General features: G+C 37.8%; 3 protein-coding genes across 9 annotated transcripts; 2 read left to right on the top strand and 1 right to left on the bottom strand.

Annotated features, from left to right (window-relative positions):
* The first annotated feature begins 7,217 nt into the window (after positions 1 to 7,217).
* On the top strand, positions 7,218 to 19,673 carry LOC135585547 (uncharacterized). Of its 7 annotated transcripts, none has more exons than XM_065100029.1 (6): positions 7,421 to 7,960; positions 9,747 to 9,920; positions 15,193 to 15,419; positions 15,745 to 15,850; positions 15,944 to 16,561; positions 16,892 to 19,673. In XM_065100029.1, exons 3-6 carry the CDS (start codon positions 15,195 to 15,197, stop codon positions 18,973 to 18,975), a joined length of 3,033 nt encoding a protein of 1,010 aa, XP_064956101.1. In that variant the 5' UTR covers positions 7,421 to 7,960; positions 9,747 to 9,920; positions 15,193 to 15,194; the 3' UTR covers positions 18,976 to 19,673. The 7 variants fall into 7 exon arrangements, with proteins under 7 accessions (XP_064956098.1, XP_064956103.1, XP_064956102.1 ...); XM_065100028.1 differs by having other exon boundaries at positions 7,421 to 7,904; positions 8,973 to 9,920; XM_065100027.1 differs by having other exon boundaries at positions 7,421 to 7,904.
* Positions 19,674 to 20,686: 1,013 nt separating this feature from the next.
* On the top strand, positions 20,687 to 24,545 carry LOC135607864 (eukaryotic translation initiation factor 5A-2-like). Its single transcript, XM_065100033.1, has 6 exons — positions 20,687 to 20,862; positions 20,981 to 21,124; positions 23,402 to 23,524; positions 23,603 to 23,659; positions 23,733 to 23,807; positions 24,226 to 24,545. The coding sequence occupies exons 2-6, from the start codon at positions 21,002 to 21,004 to the stop codon at positions 24,325 to 24,327; spliced, it is 480 nt and encodes a 159-aa protein (XP_064956105.1). The 5' UTR covers positions 20,687 to 20,862; positions 20,981 to 21,001; the 3' UTR covers positions 24,328 to 24,545.
* A 353-nt stretch (positions 24,546 to 24,898) lies between these two features.
* On the bottom strand, positions 24,899 to 25,625 carry LOC135607573 (uncharacterized). The gene is made up of 2 exons (XM_065099521.1): positions 25,308 to 25,625; positions 24,899 to 25,276 (listed from the first exon to the last, which is right to left on the bottom strand). The coding sequence occupies exons 1-2, from the start codon at positions 25,623 to 25,625 to the stop codon at positions 24,899 to 24,901; spliced, it is 696 nt and encodes a 231-aa protein (XP_064955593.1).
* Positions 25,626 to 26,650: the final 1,025 nt, after the last annotated feature.

Genomic DNA, 26,650 nt, shown 5'->3' on the forward strand with positions numbered 1-26,650 from the left:
GATCTGCACTGTTAGAATCCATTCGATTCGATAACAGGGGGAGAAGAGTTGAAAAGAGGATTACTTATTTTTCTCACTCAAAAATTATACATAAGATTTTTATCTCATAAGAAGCCTTAAGTATAAAAGAAAAAAAATAAGATATAAATAGCTACATCACTTCCGAGAGAATTTAAAGATAATTTGGATCCGACTAAACTGTGGACATGAGATTGATATTGATTGGGTCGAAGTCATTCGTGTTTTTCATGCCTCATTTTGTTGGTGATTGCTATGGTTGGTGGCTTTTAGGACTTCTTAGTAGATGAAAAAACTATCACAAAAAGATCAAATATAAATTTTTTTTAAAATAAAATTTATTACTTGTAAAGCTAAAGTACTAATTATAAGATTTAAAATAACAGAATTAAAAGTGTCATAGAAAGTTTATAGATAATTTATATAAGAACATTGGTTGCCTTTGGATAATATTTGGGTGCTATCGATAATTTACATATATACTCCTCTTTCACAGTTGGAATCCCCTCCTAAAGTTTGGACAAGAGATAGTAGGTTTTAAGGACTTCTTCTAGCAGATGAAGTTTTGATATAGAGTTTTGATTGCTAAAACTTAAGAATATTATGATGGGAAGAATACGCTGCCCCATATAGAATTCTATTCTTTGTTCTTCTCTTTTCACTTCTTTATTCCAAGACTAGAATAGCTAGGGCTAGTTAGGCTCTTGCTTAGGACTTCTTTAGTTTTCCTTTAAATGAGACATATCCCTTGTCTTATAAGGAGAGGGGTGTCATAATCTTTAGGGTTTAAGAATTTTTTTTGTAGGTATGCACAGTTAAGATTTTTCTTGTAGGTCTATTGTACCTCCATTGCTTAATGTATACTTAAATCCGGGTGTTCTTACAAAATATCTTTGGATAACACATGGGTACTCTCGGCAGTTTAGATAGGAGGTACTAGCTTTAGAGATTTCTTGCAGCAGTTGGATGAAACTTTGATGCGAAGCCTTGGCTGTTGGAACTCGAGGAAGAAGATTACGGCGGGAAGGATGAGTTGCTCTAGATAGAATTCTTCCATTCTCTTTTCTCTCTCTTATCTTCTTTATTCTAAAGTTTGTATAGCTAGGGCCAACTGGGCCCTTGTTGGAGACTTCTTTTATGTTTCTTTAAATGGAGACACACCCCTTATTTTATAAAGAGAAGAATACCTTAAGTCTTTAGGGCTTAAGGAGTTTGTAGGACACGTATAACTAGGATTTTTCTTGTAAGGTTGTCGCTCTCTCCTTTCTTGGTGGCTGCTCCTATTTGGGTGAGGGTTGCCGTGATCTAAATCCTATTAGGACTTGGATCAAGGTTAGCAAGTTGCTAGAATTTGAGTTTCGCTTAGCCAAATAGTGCTGAATGGTGCTGAGATTATCTTTGATCACGACTCTCCTAATTAGGCGATTCATATCTCATTCAAATTGGGAAAATCTGACTTTAATAACTTCTTCGAAGAACTATCTTGCTACACTTGGTTTCTGCCCTTTGTATCCAATTCAAAAGAAAATTTTGATGCCTCGTCGGGTTGTAGTGGACTTCTTCTCAATGATAATGTCTTCTTCAAGAGGCTTCTTTTGGTCGATCACTAAGTATTCGATAGATGATAACATCTTATTTGGCTTGTCGTCTAGCATCGAAGGCTCGAATGACTTCAAGTTCTAGACGTTCACAATTGAATACATATCCATATAGAGTGGCAACTCGAGTTATCATGTATTATCTTCAGTCTACTTTAAGACTTTGAACGGTCCATATCATATATGTTTTAACTTCTTTCATTCTTCTTCGAGTCATTCTTTTCTAAGGTATAGCTATATAATATCTTTTTTATATAATCATTCTTCAATATTGTGTCAATTGTATCGTTCTTTGTATTTCTGTTGACTTCATTGAAATTGTTTCTCAATCTCTTCATGCACCTTGTGAATGTTCTCCAAAATTCTTTTTGGCTTATTGTATTGTATTGCTTTTGTCAAAGATAGTGATTCCGAATTTAGCATAAACTACAAATCAAAATGACTTTTAGGTAAATAACCCAAGCATATTTCAAATAGTAATTTGTTGGTAGAATTGTGTACCACTCGATTAAAAGTAAACTAAATGTATGGTAGACATTCGTCCAATGTCTATCATGGTCTATCATAAACTAAATGTATTGTGATTCCAAATTTAGCATAAACTACAAATCAAAATGACTTTTAGGTAAATAACCCAAGCATATTTCAAATACTATGCTTTTCTTCAATTTGGTGTCTATCATGGTCAAGAGTCACTTTAAAAATTGCTCGAGAAACATCGATAATGGGTCGGACACTATGAAACTTGGAAGGCCTAAGTGTATTTACAATTGTTGAAAGAATAGTCAGGCTACTCATTCTTTAGTGATTGTTTTCTTGTAAGGCATGAGCACCACAATCTTTGATAACTTGTTGATCGCCATAAATAGATATTTGTATCCTCATCTCATCATAGGAAGACCACCTAAGGACAATGAAGTATATAACCCTAATTTTCATTAGTTGATTTTGAAGTGCTACAAAGGATACATCCTCGCAAGAAATTGAGCCATATCTTATTATATCTAGGGCCAGTAAATATGTTATTATAGGTTTATTAAAGTCTTGTTTATGCCTAAGTGTCCTACGACTTTCGATGAGTATGCTTCTTACATCCAATTCGTATGATATATTTCTCTTAGTCGATCACTAAGTCTTCGATAGATGATAGCATCTTGTTTGGCTTGTCGTCTAGCATCGAAGGCTCAAATGGCATCAAGTTCTCGACGTTCACAACTGAATACATATCCATATAGGGCGGCAACTCGAGTTGTCATGTATTATCTTCAATCTGCTTTAAGACTTTGGACGATCTATATCATATATGCTTTAACTTCTTTCATTCTTCTTCGAGTCATTCTTTTCTAAGGTATAGCTATACAATATCTTTTTCGTATAATCATTCTTCAACATGGTGTTAATTATATCGTTCTTTGTATTTCTGTCGACTTCGTTGAAATTGCTTCTCAATCTCTTCATACACCTTGTGAATGTTCTCCATTTTTTTTTTTGACTTATTGTATTGCATTGCTTTTGTCAAAGATAGTGATTCCGAATTTAGCATAAACTATAAATCAAAAAGACTTTGAGATAAATAACCTAAGCATATTTCAAATAGTGATTTGCTGGTAGAATTGTATATTACTCAATTGAAAGTAAACTAAATGTATGATAGATATTTGTCCAATGTCTTCGAAGGGAGTTGTATCCTCGAAGGTGATGAATCATGATCTAGTTCACTATTTCAATTTGGCTATCAGCTTGTGAATGAAAGACTATGCTTTTCTTCAATTTGGTGTCTATCATGGTCAAGAGTGCACTTCAAAAATTGCTCGAGAAACATTAGTCATGGGTCGGACACTATGAAACTTGGAAGACCTAAATGTGTCCACACTTGTTGAAAGAATAATCAGGCTACACATTCTTTAGTGATTGTCTTCTTGTAAGGCATGAGCACCACTATCTTTGATAACTTATCGATTTTCATAAATAGATATTTGTATCATTATCTCGTCATAGGTAGACCACATAAGAAGGCCATAGATATGTTTTCCCATGATAAGATGAAATAAACAATGAAATATACAACCCTAATTTTTAGTTAGTCGATTTTGAAGTGCTACAAAGGATGCATCCTCGCATAAATTGAGCCATATCTTGTTATATCTGGGGCTAGTAAACATATTATTATAGGTTTATTAAAGTCTCGTTTATGCCTAAGTGTCCTATGACTTTCGATGAGTATGCTTCTTGTATCCAATTCGTGTGATCTGCTTTCTTCAGTACACAAGTTTGAGCACCTTTGTAGAGCAATCCTCCTTATAGCATGAATTCTATATCGATTCTTATTTTGACTTTCTCCACGATACCTTTAAATTTTGGGTCTTCCATATACATGTTTGCATAATCCTTATGAAAACAATGTATAAGTTCTTAGCTAACTTGTTTTATACTCTATTTTTATACTTGATCATCAGGTTAAATTTTTGTAGATATGACATCCACTTTATTTATCATCCTTATTGCAATTTGGATTGTATTTGAATATATTAAAGTAGTCGGTCGATATAGATAATCATCTTCTTCCTTAGAAAATATATGTCTACTTTTTTGTCATAAATGCGATAATTCTTTTGAGATCCTTAACATCTTGGAGTAGTATGTCACAGGTCGATCATCTTGTATCAAAATAGCTCCCATCGTATATAACAATGCATTACCTACAACTCGAACAATTGTTGCAAATTAAAAAAGGCTAGCATGGGCACCTCAATAATTTTTCTCTTCAATAAGTGAAACATATCATCATGCTTTTTCATTCACTTAAATCTTTGGCCTACTTTGGTGAGGGAATATAAAGGAGTCGTAAGGACAAAAAAAGTTTTGGATGAACTTACGTAGGTATTGTCATTCGCTTAGAAAGCTCTAAACTTCTATGACTATCCTTGGTTTCAACTACTTTTGGATCACATTGACCTTCACTAATGACGAAGTCAAAGTAGATAAAATCTAGATTCTTCCTCCACTAATGAAGATCTAGATTGTCTTATGATCCATATGGGATTTGGGTTTGATAATCCATTGACTCGATACCACCTTTCAGATAAAAGTTTTGGTGGATGATAAAACTATCGTAGAAGGACTAAGTATAAAACTGAAAAAAAAATAATCTCTATTATTTATAAAGCTAAAATATTAATTATAAAACTTTAAATAATGAAATTAAAATCACACGTTATTTTTGGGCAGTACTTTAGTGCTCTTGATAGTTTGCATATTGCTACTGGTTTCGATCTCCTCATTCTCCTTTGCGGTTTGGATTTTCGCCTGAGCTTGGATAGCTGATAATAGGCTTTGGGGATTTCTTGTTGCATTTAGATAAAGGTTGGGTTGCTTTGTGCATAATTCTTTTCTTCTATCTTCTTTTCTTATCTATTCTAAGGTTAAAATAGCTAAGGTTGACTAGGCTCTTACTAAGGACTTATTTGATTATCCTTGGGCACACCCCTTTGTTTTACTAGGAGAGGAGTGCCCTAAGTCCTTAAGACTTATGAATTTTCCTTGTATGATGTGCAAAGCTATGACTTTCTTTATAAGACTGATGCACCACTCTTGTTTAGTCTTTGCCTCTATTTGAGTGAGGAGTATCCTAATCTAAATTATGACTTGTATTGAGGTTAATGGACTTTTGAAATTTAAACTTTGCTTAGTCGAACAAAACTGAATGGTGTTGAGATCATCATATTTTAAAATTTTCATATTTTAACTTAAATTAAATATTTGGCTGACCATTGTATCTATGTATATTTATCTCTCAAATCTTAGTGAATTTTGTATTTGTCCCTCTAAATTTTGGTAAGTGTGTGTGTATATATATACATTAAAATTAAAATTCATTTTTAAAGGGGGGGGAATTAAAAAAACTAGAGACCTATTTCAATAAAGAGATAGAAGAGAAGAAAAATAAGATAAAGATAATTGATGAAAATAGTAATTTTAAGACATATTTTAATATTTATTTAAAAATAAATAAATCAAGTAATAGTAAATACGGTTAGTGATTGAAGTGATACAATATATATACATATATATTGAGGATCTAAATATTTGAGGGATATGCTATCCTATTAAAACAAAAATTATAAGGGCATATAAATATTTCCAAAAGTTACATGTAAAAAGTTCCTAATATTCACGAGTCATCAATCGAGTCCAATTGACGGACGAGCTTAATAACCCCTATGTAACGCATCGTATACGACGACCACCTCATCTGTGTCGGGTACTTGTCACGTGATCCGATAAGGGTCAGCCAGATGAATGTCCTAAAAAGGACAAAGTACAGGGGCATCTCATCCCCCACGTGATCGGTAATTGCTAACCACGACAAGGGGCATTTCTGGTACCCCAACATTTTTGTTCGATGTGGACTCCAAGATTCGTGGGCGCGCGCGCGTATCATCCTGTGATCCGCATTCGACACCAGCATTTGCACTTAATTACAGAACTCCCCCGAGGCCAAAGCCAGTGAGCTGGATTGGCCAACTCATGCCAAAGCAGCATGGTGGTTCTGATGACCGGCATCAAGAGATGATGGAGCCATGCCAGTCAGCATGATTGATCGAAGTGATTCAACCAACCAGCAATATAAAGTAGTGTTGGAATCAGCCACAGGTTTGGCCAAGCAGAGGAATTAATGGTTTAGGTAAGAAGGATGTTGATGTTTGACCGAGAGGTCTCCCGCGGGCCCTACTTCTAGAATGATCTCAAGTCTTTGGTCAAGCAATCCGCATGAACTTGACCTGTGCCATAAGAAACTGTAAGAGCAGTCAGCTGTAAATGAGATGAGAGTTGGTAAGACAATTCAATGAGAATGGCCTTGATCTAATTGATCTTTTGGGCAAAGCACGCAGATTTAACCTTGTGTGCTTCACACATCATGTCCTCTCTTGTACCTCAATCTTGGATCTCCATCTTCCCCGAGGCTGATGGCAGTGCGGTTGGGATGAGACCTGGAGATCTTTTTTGCTGCAACTGCACTTCAATGATCCGTGAGTTCATGTACCTAAAACAGTGACTTGAGCTTTTCAAGCTCCTGTTTTATCTCTCTCTCTCTTGTGAGGTTGAGCTGGTTTCTGTTGAAGCCTTGAGCCATACCATGGCCATTCAAAGCAGAAACATACAGCAGTCGCAGCATCCTTCAAAGCCTCTTCGAGTTCATGCACTTCACATGACCACCATTTCCAGACCTCACTTGCTAATAAAGAATCCAATCTTACAATATTAGGATGAGAAGGTGAAGTCAAATCCCAGTCAGACACCATGCATTTGTATAATGCAATCAGGAAAAGAATCAAGAATCTGATGTGGTAAAGTGAAATGCTAAGATTAGAAAGCCCCACTAGACAATTTGATGGAGCAAATCTTCCTCAAATCTTAGTGGCTTTTGTGCAACATTTTGTTGATCATCTTCATGTTATCTATGATAAAGATGACAGCCCCCACAAAGCAGGTACTTTCCTTTAAGGTTCTCATCTCCTATTTCCTGAAATCTTTGTGACCAATGAAAGGTATGATGGCAGGGGGGGCATGGGTTATCCCAAGCCCAATCTGGGAGTAATCCCCAAGTGGAGTGGCACTGCCACCAACCTTTTTCAGTCTCATACACACAACCCCACCATCCCCCTCATTGGCCCCACACCACCCTACCAGTTTGATCTGTCCAAATCTACTTGCGCATGAGAGATGAAATGGTACAACAAATAAGTAAGAAAACATGGCTGGTTATTTAGATTTGATGTCTGTCACTGTCCTTTCTTGCAGAAAAAAAAGCATTTTTCTTGTTATTTTTGGCTATTTCCTTGCTGTTCTTAGCACCAGGAATCGAGAAGTGAGGTGGTGAGAGAGACAGAGAGTGAGAATCCCAAACTCCAATTCTATTTATATGAAAAGATGTTGTGGGATTCAAAGAAAATGATATGTTGTACGCGGTGAGAAAATTCAAAGAAGAAAGGAGAGAGAGAGAGAGACCGGAGGTTGACATGTATTCCGTCACTGGTGGTGGAAGGTTGTTTATTCTTGCGAAGATTTTCTTATCTGGGATCGCCCTTTCTACTCCCAAGTCCCAACCTTTCCTTCTCTCTGGGCGCGTGAGCTGTGCTGCATAATCTGATGGAGATCCGTAACCTTCTATTCTTCCGTTGGTCTTCCATTACCATTCCTTAATCCAGCCTTTTCGCCTCCTCCTCCTCCCCCTCTGGTCTCTCTTTTTCTTTTCTGGAACCACCATCACTTTGTTGGTTACAGAAGGTGAATTTGTGCTGTACATCTTCTTGCTCATGTAGATTTTGGGGTTTAATTATCGGGTAAAAGAGAGATTTTGGCTTTTGGGGTCGGTTAATCTTTTGCTCGTCGCTTGTGTCTCTGTTTTAGGATCGTTCTTGTGCCCCTTTTGGTAGCTTTAGATGGTTCTCTGGATTGATGATTTGCATTATTTAGTATTTGTTGTGTCTTGAGATCGAGAACTTTGTTTTCCTTATCTGGATTCTTTTTGGGGTTTTATTCTCGTGTCTTCTCATTTCGCGTAAAAATACTTGGATTATGGTAGGAGTCGTGGGTTAAAGTATGCTACTTAGATTATGGTAAGAATCATGGTCTTAAAATATGCTATTTAGTGGTTGACTTGAGTTGCAAGATTACACATCAATTCTAGATTTTACATTCCCTGTATCTGTAACAATATTCAGGGGACTTTTTTTTTTCCTTCTTTCTTGTTACTTTGAATCCATGACTGCAATTGATGAATGGAGATTTGGTTTGTTGACAAACTGGAGGCCTCAAATTCTCCAACTTTAGTAGCACATACACAGTCCAAAATTGTTGTTGCAGTGTGTGAAGGAGGTGGTACCTGTGTGAGTTGACCTTGTTCAAGACTTTTTTGAAGTCTGATGAATGATGTGAATCGGCTCTACATCCATGATCTGATGGATGGATATTGCAAGCCTCATTCTTTGCCATGCTGTAGGACATTGTTGAACATTTAGAACATATGAGTTTCTGGGTTTCTTGTCGATGACCTTTCCTTCCTCATGCTGATCGTATGTAGTATGTGTTGATGATGGCATAAAATTTTTAAGCCTCATTAAATTTGCACCATGGTAATATAGCTTTCTAAATTTTGTTATGAATGAGCTTTCTAGACATGATATTACTCTATGTTTGAGGTTTTAATTGCCGTGGACATGCATATGTAAACATTCATCTTTTTTTTTTCTTTTTGATATATGTGATGGCATGAAATGTAATCATGGGAATAAGGTGCTGTCCATTGGCCAAGTTTTATCTGCTGCTGAAGACACTTTTACTTGTTTGCTACAGATAATTGGTACTTCAAAAAAGTCTGCTCACTGAGAGACTTCAAAGTTAAACTTTGAATTATGACATTAAAGAATCCTTCTTGCTTTAAAATGAGAGGCTGGACACACGCTCTTATGTTGTAGATGAATATGTGGGGAAGTTACATATGGTACAAATTAAGCATTATATATGGATGTGTCATTTTTATATCCGTAAAAGGATAATAGGTCTGGGTTTATATTCTGGTTAACTCATGTTGAAATTGAAAATCCATACTTCTTTCCATTTCAAATGAGTTCACAATTTTTTTTGCTGAGAATACGTAAAAAGTGGAACCTGGCCTAACAATTAGGATCCACAACTCGCGAATTAGTTCTTTTTCAGGACATTGCAAGATTAATGTTAGGTTAAAAACTGAAATACAATTACCTGGATAACCACTATTCCCAAAAGCTTAAGCTGGCATGAATGTGTCTGAGAAAGATATTCTCAACTTCTTTGTGACATTCAAAGTTGGGAAAAAGAAATAAATGCATAATTGAAATGTTAACAGTGTTCTCATCAGCAGATCAAACATAAAATCATAAAATCATTGCAGATGACCAATCATCCAAACATATGCACACTGAAATCTTCCTTACCTTTTGTCTCAATTTTAACTGACTCAAATCAGTTGATGTTTTCTTGCCTAACTTTATCAATTTCATATAGTTTATGTTCCTTTCACTTTCCTTCTTCCACATCTAATGTTTGCTTTTCTAGAGGGGTGATCTTTTACATGTCATCTTGTGGCAGTTCTTTTGCAGGTAAAAACAAACAAACCATTTTTTGCTCCATTCCTGTGCATTGAGTATATTAAAAATCCAAGCTGTACATGGGAACACTTATGGTGTGCTAGTCTATTTTTACCCAAGCCTTTTGCCAGATTGTTCTGCTGGATACTTTCTGCTGCAATTGTAACTGTAACCAGTAAGTTTAGTTTTTCTAAGCGAAAGCTGAAGTTTTATCTGCTTTCTGACCTATATATGTGTATGGTTGATGATTGTAACTAAGGTCTTCAATTTCGAATAATACCGCCTGTATCGGTCCGCCAGAAGACCGGTACACGGATTGCCCGCTACCGGCAATACTGTCGATTGGGCTATTTTCACCCCATTATCGTTTTAAATCAGCGGTGACTGAGGAAAAAGAAAGAAGAGGGGTGATTGAGGGAGAAGGGGAAGAAAGAAAAAGGAGAAGAAGAGGAGTACCTGCATCGCTCTCCCTCCTCGTCTGTCGGTGACCTCTCATCCGTGCGGGGAGAAGAATCTCGACGTCGCGGGGAGAAGAGGCAACGTCACAGATTATATATATATATATATATATATATATATATATATATATATATATATATATATATATATATATATATATATATGTATATGTATATGTATGTGTATGTGTATGTGTATGTGTATGTGTATGTGTATGTGTATGTGTATGTGTATGTGTATGTGTATGTGTATGTGTATGTGTATGTGTATGTGTATGTGTATGTGTATGTGTATGTGTATGTGTATGTGTATGTGTATGTGTATGTGTATGTGTATGTGTATGTGTATGTGTATGTGTATGTGTATGTGTATGTGTATGTGTATGTGTATGTGTATGTGTATGTGTATGTGTATGTGTATGTGTATGTGTATGTGTATGTGTATGTGTATGTGTATGTGTATGTGTATGTGTATGTGTATGTGTATGTGTATGTGTATGTGTATGTGTATGTGTATGTGTATGTGTATGTGTATGTGTATGTGTATGTGTATGTGTATGTGTATGTGTATGTGTATGTGTATGTGTATGTGTATGTGTATGTGTATGTGTATGTGTATGTGTATGTGTATGTGTATGTGTATGTGTATGTGTATGTGTATGTGTATGTGTATGTGTATGTGTATGTGTATGTGTATGTGTATGTGTATGTGTATGTGTATGTGTATGTGTATGTGTATGTGTATGTGTATGTGTATGTGTATGTGTATGTGTATGTGTATGTGTATGTGTATGTGTATGTGTATGTGTATGTGTATGTGTATGTGTATGTGTATGTGTATGTGTATGTGTATGTGTATGTGTATGTGTATGTGTATGTGTATGTGTATGTGTATGTGTATGTGTATGTGTATGTGTATGTGTATGTGTATGTGTATGTGTATGTGTATGTGTATGTGTATGTGTATGTGTATGTGTATGTATATGTATGTATATGTATATGTATATGTATATGTGTATACATATACATATATGTATATGTGTATACATATATGTATATGTATATGTGTATGTATGTATATGTATATGTATATGTATCTATATGTATATATGTGTGTATATATATGTATATGTATATGTATATGTGTGTATATATGTATATATATGTATATATCTACGACGTCGCCTCGTTTTTCTGTGATGTCGCCCCACGTGGGGAGAAGAGAGGCGACATCGTAAATATATATATTTTTTACTTATATATATATATACATATATATATATATATATATATATATATATATATATATATATAATCTTTTATTTATATAGCTATTTATTTATATATATAAGTTAAAAAAAATGTGCGACATCACCTCTCTTCTCCTTAGTTGGCGACGTCGCCTATATATATATACATATGTATATATATATATATGTATATATATATATATATATATATATATATATATATATATATATATATATTCTTCTTCCCAAGCGGGGCGACGTTGCCTTTATATATATATATATATATATATATATATATATATATATTTATAAAAAATATCGCCCGGTAACGAGCGATCCACGTATCGGTTTACTATCGGACCAGTACGTATCGTCCGTACCGGGCGGTATCATTCGAAACTGTATACCTTGATATATATATATATATATATATATATATATATATATATATATATATATATATATATATATATATATATATACCGAGCGGTATATTGAAATATACTGCTCGGTATATAGTACTGTACCGTAACGAGCAAATTTCGAAACTCCGATACAGTACGAAATTTCAATCCTTGGTTATAACTTACTTTATAAATGCTTGAAAGTCTCAGTTAATTTGTTTTCTTTTGATTCTATTCTTTTCCATTTTAAATATATATTTTTATCTTAGTTTTTGGAAAGTTGTTACAATATTGGTGAGAGATGCTTTTTTTAGGGCTCAAGGATGTTTGAACTACATATGGAAAGATGATGATGATGATGATAACAGTAATTATATGATAATAGAGATATATGTATATCAACTAGTTCAGGTTTCAGTGTAATTAATCTCTCTTGTAGTAGTAGACTAGTAGTATCTTTTATTGATTATATTGTGGTTGGTCCTGGCGGTAAGAATGACATTATGTCAAAAGATCCATTTGAAGATGTCCAGAAGATATCATTTCATCCGATAAGAGAGAAGTTTTTGAGATGCAATGAATCAAGCAAACTGATTCTGAATTAACATGGTTCAATTCTATTGATGAAATTCAACTGCATTTCCGTGTCCGTAGAAGATTTTTTTTTTCCTTTGCCTTATGTATAATTAAGCAGTGCAAAACTTGTACTTGTTTAGATGATGCTCTCTTATATAAGTATGTCATGAAAAAAACTTATGTGATTTGATTTCATCAACACAGTTGTGGTCCATATTTAGACAGCATGTTGCATGAAAAATAACTTCCAGCAATCTAAATTTTTCGCCAAGGCCAGAATTCTTCATTTCACATGATTTTTAGATGAATTGAGAAAAAATATGCAACAATCAAGATCCATTAACTGTTGAATCTTGTATTTGGATGATGAAACTACTTGATATATGTTTATGATTTAATCTGTGTTTTGAGTGACGTAGGATGCTTCGATCAAAATGAGACAATTAAAGCAGGAAAATCATGTTGTGCCGGAGGAACATGTCAGAAGATTGGACGACGGGCCGGTGGATCGGTCGACATATCGACAGAAGGCTTCGGGCCGTGGACTCGAGCATCGGGCCAGGAAGAGCGGGTATTGTGCCAAGGATATCGGAGTTGCGGAGTCAATTGGCCGATTGGGCAATAGGTTGCAGGAGAGGACGATGCGCCGAAGAATTGGACGAAGTGTCGAGGGACCAATGACATGCCGAACAACTTGATTAAATGCTTAGGATTAATTGTCTCGATCGAAGTTTTGTTTTAAGTGTGCAGGATTAACTACGATAGAAGAAAGACATGCAGCAAGAGTTGCCCCGGAGTCAAGACAATGATCACGTTGGGAGTTCAAGAGTTCGACGGAAGTTCGGACAGTCGTCGGAGGTTCTGCGGGAACAAATCTGAGAAGTCCATGAGCTTGCCAAAGAAGCTCGTCGGAACTCGCCAAGTGGATCGTCGCAAGTCCAGGAGTTTGCCGAAAGTCCGTAGGAGCATCACCGAGGGTTCATCCGACGGAAGTTCGCCGGAAGAAGCGATTGACGCACCGGAGCAAGTTGCAGTAAATGTCTTAGGAAATATCGTAGTTAGCACAATGATTAAGTTGGAAATGGGAGGTGATCCCATTAACTTAATCTTGGGGCAATTGGGCCCCTGAAAAACCCAAATTGGGCCGAATGGATCAACCCATTCGGACCCTGATTTCTGCCAGGCGGTTGAACCGCCCAAGCCAGGAGGTGGCACTGCCTAGGCTAAGTCTCCGAGCGAGACTAGGCGTTGCAACCGCCCCAGCCAGGAGGTGGCATCGCCTGGGCTCAGTCTCCAAGTGAGACTGAGCGGTGCAACCTCCCTTGACAGAGGTGGCACCGCCTGGGCTCGGTCTCCGAGCTCTGGCTGAGCGATGCAACCGCCTCAGTCAGGAGGTGGCACCGCTCGGTCTTCGAGCTCTGGCAGGAGGTGCAACCGCCCCTAATAGGAGGTGGCACCGCCCAGAGGCTCAGTCTTCGAGCTTTGCCAGGCAGTGCAACCGCTCCAATCAGGAGGTGCAACCGCCTGATCCCCGAATTCCGGGAATTGACAGTTTTGAGCTCCAAATTTGAACTGGGTTGGGGCCTATAAATACCCCACCCATTCAGCATTGAAAGAGACAGAATACACACCGAAATCTTGATCTTGTTCTGTGATTTTTAGAGCTCAAAATTGTTGTAAAGGCCAAAAGTTCTTCTCCCACTTTTCTTCCAAGTTCTGAGCTGTAAAGAGAGGAGAGAAAAATCTGTAAGGGTTGTCTCCTAAGCCCGTCAAAAGGAGTGAAACTGTAAAAGGGTGATTGGCCTTCGCCTATTGAAGGAAGGCCTCTAGTTGACGTCGGTGACCTCGTCGGTGGAGGAAGCCAAAAGTGGAGTAGGTCAAGATTGACCAAACCACTCTAAATCTCGGTTTGCATTTACTTTGAGCATATTATCTTTACTGCAAACCTCCTCTAAAGCTTACTGGCTTTTGCGCATATACGATCGTGTTTCAAGCTCTGCATTTTCCGAATCGGCGTTTAGACGTAAATCGTTTTTATCGTACGAACATCATATTTTAAGTTTGCGTTTACGTTCTGATTTCTATCTTAACTGTAAACTGCCTTTATATCTTTGCTTTAACTGCATCTTGCTTGGTTACAAGTTAAAGTGATTTACGAATCGGATTTTCTACCGAAATCGCTCTTATCGTACGAACGCGATTTTAATCGTCGAAAGTTTTCTGCTGCACTAATTCACCCCCCCCCCCCCCCACCCTCTTAGTGCTCTTGATCCTAACATTAACTAGTGCGTTTCCCACTCTGGGACATTTTAGAGCTCACAATAAGGTTTTAGAACTGAGTTATTTTAAATTTTAAGATAATAAATCATCAAAAGAGGAAGTGGATCACCAATCAGATTTTGTCAGATTACTTGCTAATCAAATAATTTTATCGCTGAAACAATATTGTAGATCATGAAGAAGATTTCATTACTATCATTCTTCCATCATATAGGTTGTTTGTTTAAGTATTTGTCTTCATGCTCTCTTCAAATTAAAGAACTAATAGAAGCATGGGATTTCCATAATCTTGTGTTGAGTATTTTCATTTCTACAGAAGGAAAATTGTGTTTGTGCTTTTCATCACTGAAATAGGATTAACTTGTTCAATTTCAGAGAGCGGCAGTTTACAGTGATACAGGATTAACTTAAGAATCTTTAGCATCTTTTTAGATTTCAGTGATACTTACTACTGACTTTCTTACTTGGGATTTTTGTAGGAATGGGAACAAAAGTTCAGTATAAATGCTACGTCTCAGGATATCATCCAATAAGGGATTTAGATGAGGACACAAAATTTTCTTGGTCTCCATTTTCTGAAGATAAATCATTCAGTTGGAAACTTTGCAATGATTTCAAGCCAAAGACAATTAGTAGCTGGTCAACATATGACAAAGAAACATTGAAGCAAACTATGCTTGAACATGAAGCTACATTTCAGACTCAGGTTTATTAGCTACGTCAATGCAAATTTTTGTTATATCATAATACTTGTATGTGTTGGTAGCATTACACGTCTGATGGATATTCCATATCATATAAAGCCTCAGCCTCATGGTGCAATCAGTCCCTTGCAATTGTCCAATAGGAACCTTTCAAATAAACAATATTTTGTTATTTGTCACATATGATGCATTGATGTTCTGTTACTAGTTTAAGTTACTGGATTGGTCCTTTTCAGGCAGGAAAATCACATATTTCATTTTGCTAATTTTTCAGTGGATATCTGGTTTCGATTTTTTAGTTTGTTTAAGTTGTATCCTACAATCCAGGTTTATGAACTTCATCGTCTTTATAGAATACAAAGGGAGTTAATGTATGAGATAAAGAGAAAACAACTGAATAGATTTTCTGGACCAACACAGACATCTAAGTCAAGTATGTTTCTATCTCAAATACCTCATGAATTTGGTGTGCATCTACCTCATCCACCATTAGTAAATACTCATCGGATTACATCAAATATTGCAGATGGTGATGACAAGAGAGCTTCCTGTAACTTTCTGAAGGAAGGTGTAACACAATGCAGTTTAATTTCAACTGCTAATGGAGGTTGTGTTAGCAATGACAGATCATTCGACACTAAGCTCAAGATGTTTCCTAAGAGAATGTTGGACCTTCATCTTCCTGCTGAAGTTTACATTAAAAATGAAGGTACAGAAAAACAAGATAGGGATAACATTGCTGAGTCATGCACTATGGCTGTTGAAAATCTGAACATCAATCATGCAGTTGAGATTGAGAATGATGTCATGTCGACTCTTGAGGTTCCTCTCTTTGGAATCGGTACTCTAAAATCAAATTTGCATCCAAAAAATGATCTATCCATTCACAGTCTGGTTGACCTGAATGAGCCTATTAAGGATTCATGTGAGAAAGGAGCTATCAGTTCAAGTTCTCATGAGTCCTGTGGCATGAATGTACATTATAAACAGCTTCATCACCCTTGGGCACCAATGAATTTTAGAAGTAGATTTCCAGATAGGAATTTTTCAATGGACAAACACAGAGACGTTGGTACCTTTAACTACTTCGACATAGACAAAGTTGAAAGAAGACAAGAATGGCCACTGTTACACACTGATTCTGGTAAGATTAATGGTTAATTTTGGTGATATTAATACACTGATACTTTGTATGCAAAGATGTAATTTCTTAACAGTAGGAACATCTTAAATCTCAGCCCATAGAAGTTTTCATGATTTTGGCTAGTCGGGGGACTTCTTGTTTGCAAGTTGCCTTGATTAAATTTCTTGCTAATTTACTTTTATTACTATGATCAAATTATTAGGCCAAGCGATATTTCCCATTGCTGTCATTTTCTACTGCATCTCTGACTACTCTTTTCTATCTTTCCTTAGGTTTTAATACTCCTGATGTTTGTATAGAATTCAATTATCTGGTTGTTATTTTTCACAGGTGAAAGAAAAAATGCTGTCAATTGCATTGATTTTGGCCTATTTAGTGCCAAGTATCCAATGTCATCTGAGGCAATAAAGTTGAAGCTTGATAAATCTCAAGAAAGTCACTTTCGTGATCAAAATCAAACACAGACATGGTTTGGAGAGAAAACTACACACTCCAGAACTCAAGATTTTGTTAATTCAGAACATCCAGGATATACAGCTTCTCAAGTCATATCTCCATGGTTGGTTGATTCCTCCTTTTCCCATACAATTGCTACCTCTCCAGAAGCTTCTTCTTGGAGAAACCCTTCAGAGGGTATACACCACATTCCAGTTGAAGTTCAAGTGCTTCAATGCTCCAGCAGACCTTCAGTGTTGAATGGACTGAGCATTAATTGCAATGCACATAAACAAAGAAACAGTATTGGTTGTGACAAACTACAAAGCATTGGTGATCTGCAGCAACATTTGAGAGTTGGTAATAGATCCTCCTATGTGAATGGTCTTTATCATGGTTCCCAAATGTATTCTATTTCTTTAAATGGAACACATCTTTCACCAAGTAACCTAGAGAAGCCAAACCTCAATAAAAATGGTGATTCTCCACCATATGGTAACTCTGAAATTTATGAACCCCAGAAGTGCTTGAAGGACTTGCAGTTTGCAGACATCAAGTCTGAAAAGGATTTGAATTTGAATGAGGGAATCCGTGTTGGTATTCAAGATGTGCTTGCTGACAAACAAAATTTAGCCAGGAAGCATGATGAATCATCAAAGAACTCAATTTGGCTTAGAGAACAACCATCTTTCAATGATTCTGCTGATACAAAAAAAGGATGTGACAGTCGATTAGATTTGAGATTCATTGAGAATTGTTCTCATTCTCCAGAATTACTAGGGCAAGATGCCAAGGAAAAAGATTCTTCCATTTGTGTCTTGAAGCACTCTGTGTCATCCTTTGACATCAAGGAAAGCAGAATTCAAAGTGCTGTAACTGAAATTAATCCACCTGATAACTCCAAGAGGATATTCTACTGCACAGGTTCTGTTTCATATTATGGACAGTCATTAGTTGATAATGTGAAGGGCAATAGAGAATGTAAGGCAGTTAGAAATTGCATCCCAATCTCAAGAAATGACATCAATCTGAACTATGATCTTATGCCTATTGATGATGTTTCAGCTGATGTTGAGACACGGACTCCATCCCAATCTCTGGCAATGGTTGCCAGAAAGCCATCTAACAAAATTGATTTGGAAGCAACAGCTGATGAAATGAAAGACAACAATATATTTCATGGGGTTGAGATCATAGATATGAACCATCCAGTGATGCCAGCGGAAATACCAAAAGAGAAGATATCCTCTCATGATACTTGTATGAGACTGGCAGCAGATACTATTCTTTCCATGTCAGTGGATGTGCATACTCATTTAGATAATGTTGCATGTTACCCCTCTGCTCTGTCTCCATGTGATTCCTTGCATTTGTTGGCCAAGGTGATTACATTGAATGGAGAAATTGCAGGACAGTCAGAAGGAAGCAAATATGACCATTGTGAAGCTTCAGATGATGTATTCGATGTCTTTGAGTACATGACATTGAAGCTTGAAGAAGTCAAGGCAGATGATTCCTGTTGCAAACAATGTCAAAATAACAAGCAAAACGATGAGGGTAAGTCCATTGCCTCACTGCTTTTTTCCAGGCCTCGTAGGGGCCAGGCCAGAAAAAGAAGACAGAGAAGAGATTTCCAGAAGGACATCCTACCAGCACTTGCATCGTTGTCAAGGCATGAGGTGATGGAGGATCTTCAGGCACTTGGAGGAAAAATAAGAGCAAGCAAGCCACGGCAAACAAGTTCCACTAGGAGGAGCACAAGCTCAAGCAGGTCGAGTGTCCAATTGAGTGGGAGATGGCGGCAGCCAAGTAGTTTGGCCATCACTGTCACAGAGGTTCATGACAGTCCCCCTCAATTACAGCCTATTCATACTGACTTAGAGATTGATGGGCTGAATGTAATGGCATGGGGAAGGACAACGAGAAGGTGTCGTAGGCAAAGAATTCCATCACGTAACACGTCTGCTCCTCGAGAGTAGCATTTTGAGAATGATACTTGTCAGGATCAATTGTTGGTGGATTTAGCCATGAGATGCACTGTAGATGATGGCCATAGTCTGGGCATCAATTTTGTGCTTACAGATAGTATGTAGATTCCATTAAATAATTGGTGAATTGTTTCTCAAAAGATAGGACAGTAATTACTGTTGGTTAAGAAAGCTGTGGAGCTTGTTGGGTTAATTGAATGATATTTAACCTTAGAAACTACACATATATAATTTGGATGCTGGGAACATACAGATGATTAATCTCAGACAAGTTTATTGTGATGGGTTACTCGGCTGCTCAAAATTGCATCCTTATCTCCTTTTCTTTCATCACTCAGTTTGATGTCCTCTTCTGTGAAATCTAAAATGGTATCTATCAGATGGTGCAGTTCTTACTACACACTGAATTGATTGCTTGTCAATGTATTTTGTAATCCCGGTTCAGGAGTTGTCATTTGACATGCTAATATTATCACTATCAGTGTTGTGATGCAGTGTGGAGGAACTATGAGATGACATAATTGCACAAGCAAGGAGAGAAGAGAAAATGTGTAATGATTTGTAAATGGTGTACATACACTCTTTGCTGATGATGTATGCTTCCAAAGTCGGATCGGATTTTTGTTATGTTGTTTTATGAACTTGCAGTATTCCGGCCGAAATATATGACAAGTATATGTTATTTTCGACACACAATATGTTTTCTCATCTCAAGCTCATGAATTCATGGTTGTTTGTTGCCATCTTGTGAGCAGAGGGTGAGATGAAAAGGAGTCAGCAAATTTTGCACATAGCATGAGCTGCTTGCTGGTTGAAGGAATGAAGTTGTTGCATCCAAATCAACCATTGGAAGCTATTCTTCACTCCAAGTTAATCTTCACAATCATTCAGCTGTTTCCTTAGTAATTGGAAGAGTAAGAGCCAAGTACAACTTCACTCATTGTATGAAGCTACTTTGTCTCAGTCACAGCATATTTGTGAAATTTTACCATAACACTTTCAGTAGGGCAATTAGATGAAACTTGATGTTTCTTGTAGATAAACAAATCAAATATTATTATTCAGATACAAGCTATGTATTTCCTATGAAACTTCACCTTGAAAGTATTTTTGTAATGGAGATGGTCTTATAAACATCTTTACATTGGATTAACATGTTCAAATCTGACTTATATACCATTTTTTCTAGTCATATCTTTTCATTATTATTATTTTTTCAAAGCTTAACTAAGTTCCATCGAGTTCGATCCTCCTCGATCAAATCGATCCTTTTGATATTATCCTAATAAAGCTTTTTTTTTATAGAAATGCTTATTGTCCCTAATACCACTTATAGTTAAATGATGGAGATTAGTTCCATATATATATATACAAATCTTTAGAATGTATATACATATAAATAAATAAATAAATAAATAAATAAATAAATAAATAATTGAGGGGTATAATACACAAATCGTTCAATATACAGGGATATATATGTAATTATGGGTGCGCAATCTCAGTTGGGCGGAAGCCTGTTGGCTGTGTTAACGACACAGGGCTTAAACAGGGCCCGCAATGGGCGGCATATATTCCCCAGCAACGAACGCCGCCCTTTCTAAACTCCTCCGCGTACTCCGCACGCGAGGAGATGCTCCGTCGCCATCCCGCCGCCCACGGGCGCCCGAGTCGCATCCGACGGCTTCATCTGCCCCGGACGTGACCCGAGGATTAACCCGAGTTTAATCGAAACCCTAAGCCACGGCTGGGATCCGAGCCTCCTCCCCTTCGCCGCTTGCGCTATTTAAGCCGCTTCCCGCTTGCCCCACGCCGGCTCCTTCGCCACGGCTTCCCCTCGGCATCCTCTTCCCTCTTCCCCTCCCACGTCGACGGCAGGTAGGCTAACCTGATTCCCCCCCTTCGATCTCTCTTGGATTTGAATTTTTCTGTTTGCATCGGTCGACTGAATGATCCATCGAGTCTAATTTTACCTTTGTTATCGATTTCGATGTAGATACCTCTACCTGGAATAATTATGTCGGATGAAGAACACCATTTCGAGTCGAAGGCCGATGCGGGGGCTTCCAAGACTTATCCGCAGCAGGCTGGAACCATCCGCAAGAACGGGTATATCGTCATTAAGGGGAGGCCGTGCAAGGTTTGCTTCTACTTGATCTGATATGCTTCTTTTAGTTTGTCATCGTTTTGTTGGGTTTCGTCATACGCTAATCGTCCGGGGATGAGTTTTTGTTTGGTCTCGTTATAGCACACCAGTTCAGGTTTTTTTTGGGATTAAAGTAATTTGTGTCTTAGATGGAGCTCTTGATGTTTGCTTTGCTTTTCCTTTAATTGGTCATATTGAATTATAGATCCAAATTCTGTCCATCGTCCTACCTACTCGGTATATGCTTTTCTCAAACCTTTTTTGGAAAGACATTATTGTTGTTATTTTCGAGGATTGCGTTTTCTTTGTCGGGGGAATTAGGTCTTGCTTGATCTAACAATGACACATTTTATGTCGGATATATATGATTGTACTATGTAAATTACACTGTGTTTAAGAAACTCTTGTCTTGGGTGTTAAGACGTAGTTGTTCCGAAATTTTGCATTTGAATTTGCTCCTGTATATGATGATAACTAAGTTGTATATTTAAACGCTTTTATCTACATTAATTTATGCAATTGAATGATTAATAGTGTATTTTTCCATACTCCTTCCTCTAAAATGTTTCTTCAAGACATGTAGAATCAATTTCTTTTAATTTAACTTTATATGGTGAAATAGATTTGTGATGGCTTCTGGAATAAGTTGGAACAAGTATGATGTGTTAACTTTAAACGAGATATAGTTCAAGAAGGTAATGAAATAAGAATAAAATCAATATTTTGCATTTGTTATGTAGTTGAATAACTCTAATAAGTTTTTTGTAGAATAAAAGCTGGTTTGTTAGGACAATCATTGGCCTATTTCACTTCATACATGCAAAAGTTGATAGAACTAATATCGATTAGAATGTTGAGGGCCCAGGAGAGCCACATCTCGAGGCATTGCCCAGGAGCAACTTTCTGAAAAATGACTGTGCCATACAAGTAGTCAATGTACCATGTACTACAAGCGCATATGTACGCACATAAGTATATATGCACAGTACTCTTTGAGAAGTTATTACTACGATAACTATAAGTAGATGTAAAAAAAGTGTATCCAAACAAAAATATATTACCATCGATCATGTTCTATAGTACAAATCAGTATTGTTAAAAGGATCTCGAGCAAGTCAAAGCAAGACTTGAGTGCCTCAATGGGGTCTGGCCAAGGCACCATGAGCTGCGTGTTGCTCAGACAAGTACCTCAATTGGGCTGCTAGGCATCCCAATCACTTGCGTGGGCTAGCCTAGGCATCGGCCCAACACTAAGCTAGCCTAAACCTGATCTTTTCTTGCTCTCTTCATGCAACAGTAGCTGGACCTGCAACTTGGTACAATGCCCAAACCACGTGCGGACCCATATGCAACCGCTCTCCCACGATGTAAGCATGAGCATCATCTAGTTCCGCTTCACCTTACGCAACACCAGCTTGATTCACGTGAACCCAGGCTCATGCCTCATGTAACCAGGTTTGGCACCCAGTCCATGCATGTGGACCAATGCATGAGCTTGAAGTTGTGTGTTACATGGTGGGTCTGAACCCCCTCGTCCAAACCTGATGGTCTATCTTAAACATTTCAAGCGCCCATGCCCATGCCTATGCTATGTTCTTTCAACATTACCAGCCTTCTATTGTTACAAACGTCCAATACCATTGGTCAATTCTTCTCCTATCTGTTTTTTTCTCTTCCCTTCTTTCCTCTTTCCTCCCATCTCTCTACGGGCTCCGCCATCACTGCCACCCTGCTCCCTCTTCTCTTCCCTTCAACATCTGTTCCAGGTGACTGGACCCCTCCTTTGTTGAATGTATCAAATTGAATAATAAATTTGTTTTAGGATCTTAAGGTCACATCTTAAAGTTCATTGCAACAATTGTCATCTTTAATGTTTTATAAGTTCATTCGTATGCCTTTTAACAAGAATTGTTGGAATCAAAATGTTATTCTGAATCTTGACTAGAATCTACCAAGAGTTTTGTCCCCTTGATCGTTCGTCTGGCTTGCAGCCATATGTATGCATATAGCCTGCATGTTTTAATGGACTACATAAGACGGCCATATATATGCATCCAGCCACATGTGCAATCATACCAGATATTGATGCCACATAAGGCTATATGATGCAGTCATGTTATATGTTGCTTTCTTACAGTGTTATCATCTTGGAGCTAAATGATAGGAAAGTGATTATGTGCTGTTAAGTCCTAGTATCTTTGTATTTGGTTTGGCCTTGCGTTGCTTATCTTCTAGTTCATGATTTGATATGGTTTATCATTGCCACACTAGGTTGTAGAGGTTTCGACCTCCAAGACTGGAAAACATGGACATGCTAAATGTCACTTTGTTGGTATTGATATTTTCAATGCCAAGAAACTTGAAGATATTGTCCCATCATCTCATAACTGTGATGTAAGTGGCTTTTTTAGCTTTTGTGACTGAATAATTGTTCTCTAAGACTGTCAATACTGATTTTACATTAAATTGCAGGTTCCCCATGTCACTCGTACTGACTATCAGCTTATTGACATATCTGAAGATGGATTTGTATGACCTTTTAATATTTTGCTACCATCTATTTTGATTGGTTTAATCAATGTTATATATTGGACGATGGCAGGTAAGTTTGTTGACTGAAAATGGTAACACGAAGGATGATCTGAGACTCCCTACCGATGAATCCCTACTTGCTCCGGTTAGTTTACCAACTATATTTACTTCTATTAACCTGGAGATTATGGCCTGTTAAAGTGACTTTGGCTTTATGGTTACTTTTTGCTTGTCTCACCTTCTTATTCTCATGCTTATATTTTATATTTTCTGCAAGCCTGCAAACCTGTGTGCATGTTTATTTTTAAAATTTTAATTTCTTGTGTGTTATGTGCTTTTGACTAGCCTAGTTTATTATCAAAGCATGACTTTCTGGAATCCTCAGATCACGAAAGTGGGAATACTACTCTCAGAATCTAAAGCTGACCATGTTCTAAACATTCACCAACACTTATACACCTATTGTCTCATCGAGTTTGTATGCTAGCATTAGTATTTCTTCATTGTTCACTTGGCTCCTGTATTCTAGATTTTTTGCTAACCTGAAATCTGTAATGATGCAGATTAAAGATGGTTTTGCAGAAGGAAAGGACCTGGTGGTGTCTGTCATGTGTTCAATGGGTGAAGAGCAGATCTGTGCACTCAAGGACATTGGCCCCAAGTAGCTTACCTGCATCTATTTGCTGCCTTGTTTTTTTTTAGCAGTGGATTCTGTAAGCATAATGGAGCCATTTGAGACTTCAAGAACATATATGTCATGTGTACCTACTCTGCTCTAAAACTGCTTGATCTGCCTTTTCCCCCCATAAACAAGCTCGATCTTGTTGGACAGTAGTCCAATTACCCTAAAAAATGCTTAAATATGATGTTCTTATTATATTCATCTAGCTATTGTAACTGCACACGTGAGCAATGTTGTCTCTCATGTGCTAATTGTCTGGGTTCTTACTCTTACGTAATCTTGCATATGAACCTCTGTATTTTGGTACTGTATCAAATAGTGAGCAACCTCAACATGTTATTTAAGGATAGGCATTCTGTTCGGTAGGTTCAGTTGTTCATTCATTGCCCACCAATCCTGCAGCCATAACTGAGAGTAATAGTACTGACAGTGGCTATACATTGCCCCAACTCATTTGATGAATTCAGGTATTCTGGTCGCGGTTGTGCTACTACACTAGATTGCAATTGAAGTATCAGTTCCAGGTATGGTCAACTGCACAACCTTATTTGGTTTCAAACATGCAAAGAAAACTTTGGTTCTGACGCCATATCTACTGCATCGTCACTCTTTCTCCAGCTCGATCGAATACCAGACTGGCAGCTCTCGAGGAAAGTGCAGGTGATAATTGTATCGAGGACGACGAGGAGGGAGTGCATGCAAATGATCGAGAACGCTTCCCAGATGACTGAAACATGCAATGTGCCACCCACGCGGTATGGCCGTATCACCCTGTACTGAAACAGTGCTTCGATGCCCGCCATTCCCAGACTTGCAGGCAGCGTCAGCGTCATGGCTGTCGCCGTTCTGCCTTTCACAAGCACGAGGGCTTTAAGAATCGAGAGATGCCCGCCGCTACCGTCTGTGACGGAGATGACGATGGAGAACGCAAGCTGCATTGCGGCGAGGAGCTCCGCAGATGATCCGGTAAACGGATGCTTTAGCTGCGACCAAGAACGTGAGGGTGAAAGGGAGAGTAGAGACGAAGGTGAAGATGGACTGCGAGAGCTTGATGTTGACGAGGGAGAAGAAGCGGGACGGAGGGAACCCGGCGGCGTCGAACAGGAACGCGAGGCGCGAGGAGATCGTTCGGAGGACGGGGGAAGAGAGGTCGAGTGACTGCGCCAGGAGGGTGGCGGCCGAGGCGGGGAAGACCAGGAGAGCAGCGGCCGAGGCGAAGGCCTGGTAGCTCCGGAAGAAGGCATGTAAGGATCTCCTGATGGTCTTGGAGGCTATGCCCATGGCGCAGAGCTATGTCTGCCCTGCTTCCGGAGGTGGAAGAACTACTTGAATGCGGAGGGTGGCATGGCATGGCATGGAGTTTTGCCTTCAGCTCAAGTCTGGAGTCCTTTTCCTTCGTCTGGGTGCAGGTTGGTCATGATGCGATACAGGCCAGCGACTGAACTAACGTTGCAGCAATTTGGCGTGGCTTCTACTATCAGGAGTTTGGCCTTTTACCTGAGTGAGCTTTCCTTTATCTCCAAGCTCTTATTAACCACCATTCACTAACTTGAAGCAGTGCAGGTTTCCGGCAACCTCAATGAAGATGGAAGAGATTGGAGGTGGGTGAGGATGCTTATAGAAAATGTGAAATCTTTTACTGGATTGAAGCCTTTTGGAACTTTTGAGGATGTTGCGGCTGCTCGCATGGTCAGGTGGCAAAAGCTTCCCAATTACATTGGCAAAACGCAAAGGCTAATTATATATTCTTTTATATATTTAGACTCAATTAGTATCATGATTTTTATATTTTAAAAAATTATATTAAAATTTTATAGTTTTGAAAGTAAAATAAATGACTTCATTTATCATAACGGTATCAAGTGCACTGATGATGATGATGATGGAGAACATAACACGTGACAATTGGAGAATTATCAAATTTGTGAAAGGGTAAAATAGTTATTTGAGTCATTAATTAAATAAAAAAAGAAAGGTGTCATTAGTTGCCCTATCATCACAAACTTAGTTGGTTTTGCTTAAATTGTACGGTACCTTTGCATGTCCATCGTCTCCCCAAAACCTTTTATGATTCCATAAGGACTTATAAAAGAAAATACGAGTTAGAGAAATCATACGGTACATTTAAACAAACACTTGATAGAATATATAAATTATAAATATAAACTTTGTAGACTCTAGACGACAGACAGTCGTACAATAAAATATATAATGTGGTCTACTATGACAAAAAGTCCTCGTAAGTGTCTACTTCACACTATTATGAAATAATGCAACAAACTAATCCTATACAATACATAAAAGGC

The sequence above is a fragment of the Musa acuminata genome, chromosome BXJ2-3 (assembly GCF_036884655.1).
Source record: "Musa acuminata AAA Group cultivar baxijiao chromosome BXJ2-3, Cavendish_Baxijiao_AAA, whole genome shotgun sequence".
Classification (NCBI taxonomy): Eukaryota; Viridiplantae; Streptophyta; class Magnoliopsida; order Zingiberales; family Musaceae; genus Musa; species Musa acuminata.

Bases quoted from the DNA above. Each gene is read 5' to 3' on its own strand.
- LOC135585547 (XM_065100026.1), top strand. From the start codon at position 7,334: ATGAGAGATGAAATGGTACAACAAATAA. The intron at 15,420-15,744 runs GTTTATTAGCTA...CCTACAATCCAG, and splicing joins AAGCTACATTTCAGACTCAG to GTTTATGAACTTCATCGTCT. The intron at 15,851-15,943 runs GTATGTTTCTAT...CAAATATTGCAG, and splicing joins AACACAGACATCTAAGTCAA to ATGGTGATGACAAGAGAGCT.
- LOC135607864 (XM_065100033.1), top strand. From the start codon at position 21,002: ATGTCGGATGAAGAACACCATTTCGAGTCGAAGGCCGATGCGGGGGCT. The intron at 21,125-23,401 runs GTTTGCTTCTAC...TTGCCACACTAG, and splicing joins TTAAGGGGAGGCCGTGCAAG to GTTGTAGAGGTTTCGACCTC. The intron at 23,660-23,732 runs GTATGACCTTTT...GGACGATGGCAG, and splicing joins ACATATCTGAAGATGGATTT to GTAAGTTTGTTGACTGAAAA.
- LOC135607573 (XM_065099521.1), bottom strand. From the start codon at position 25,625: ATGGGCATAGCCTCCAAGACCATCAGGAGATCCTTACATGCCTTCTTC. The intron at 25,277-25,307 runs ATCATCTGCGGA...GCCGCAATGCAG, and splicing joins CTAAAGCATCCGTTTACCGG to CTTGCGTTCTCCATCGTCAT.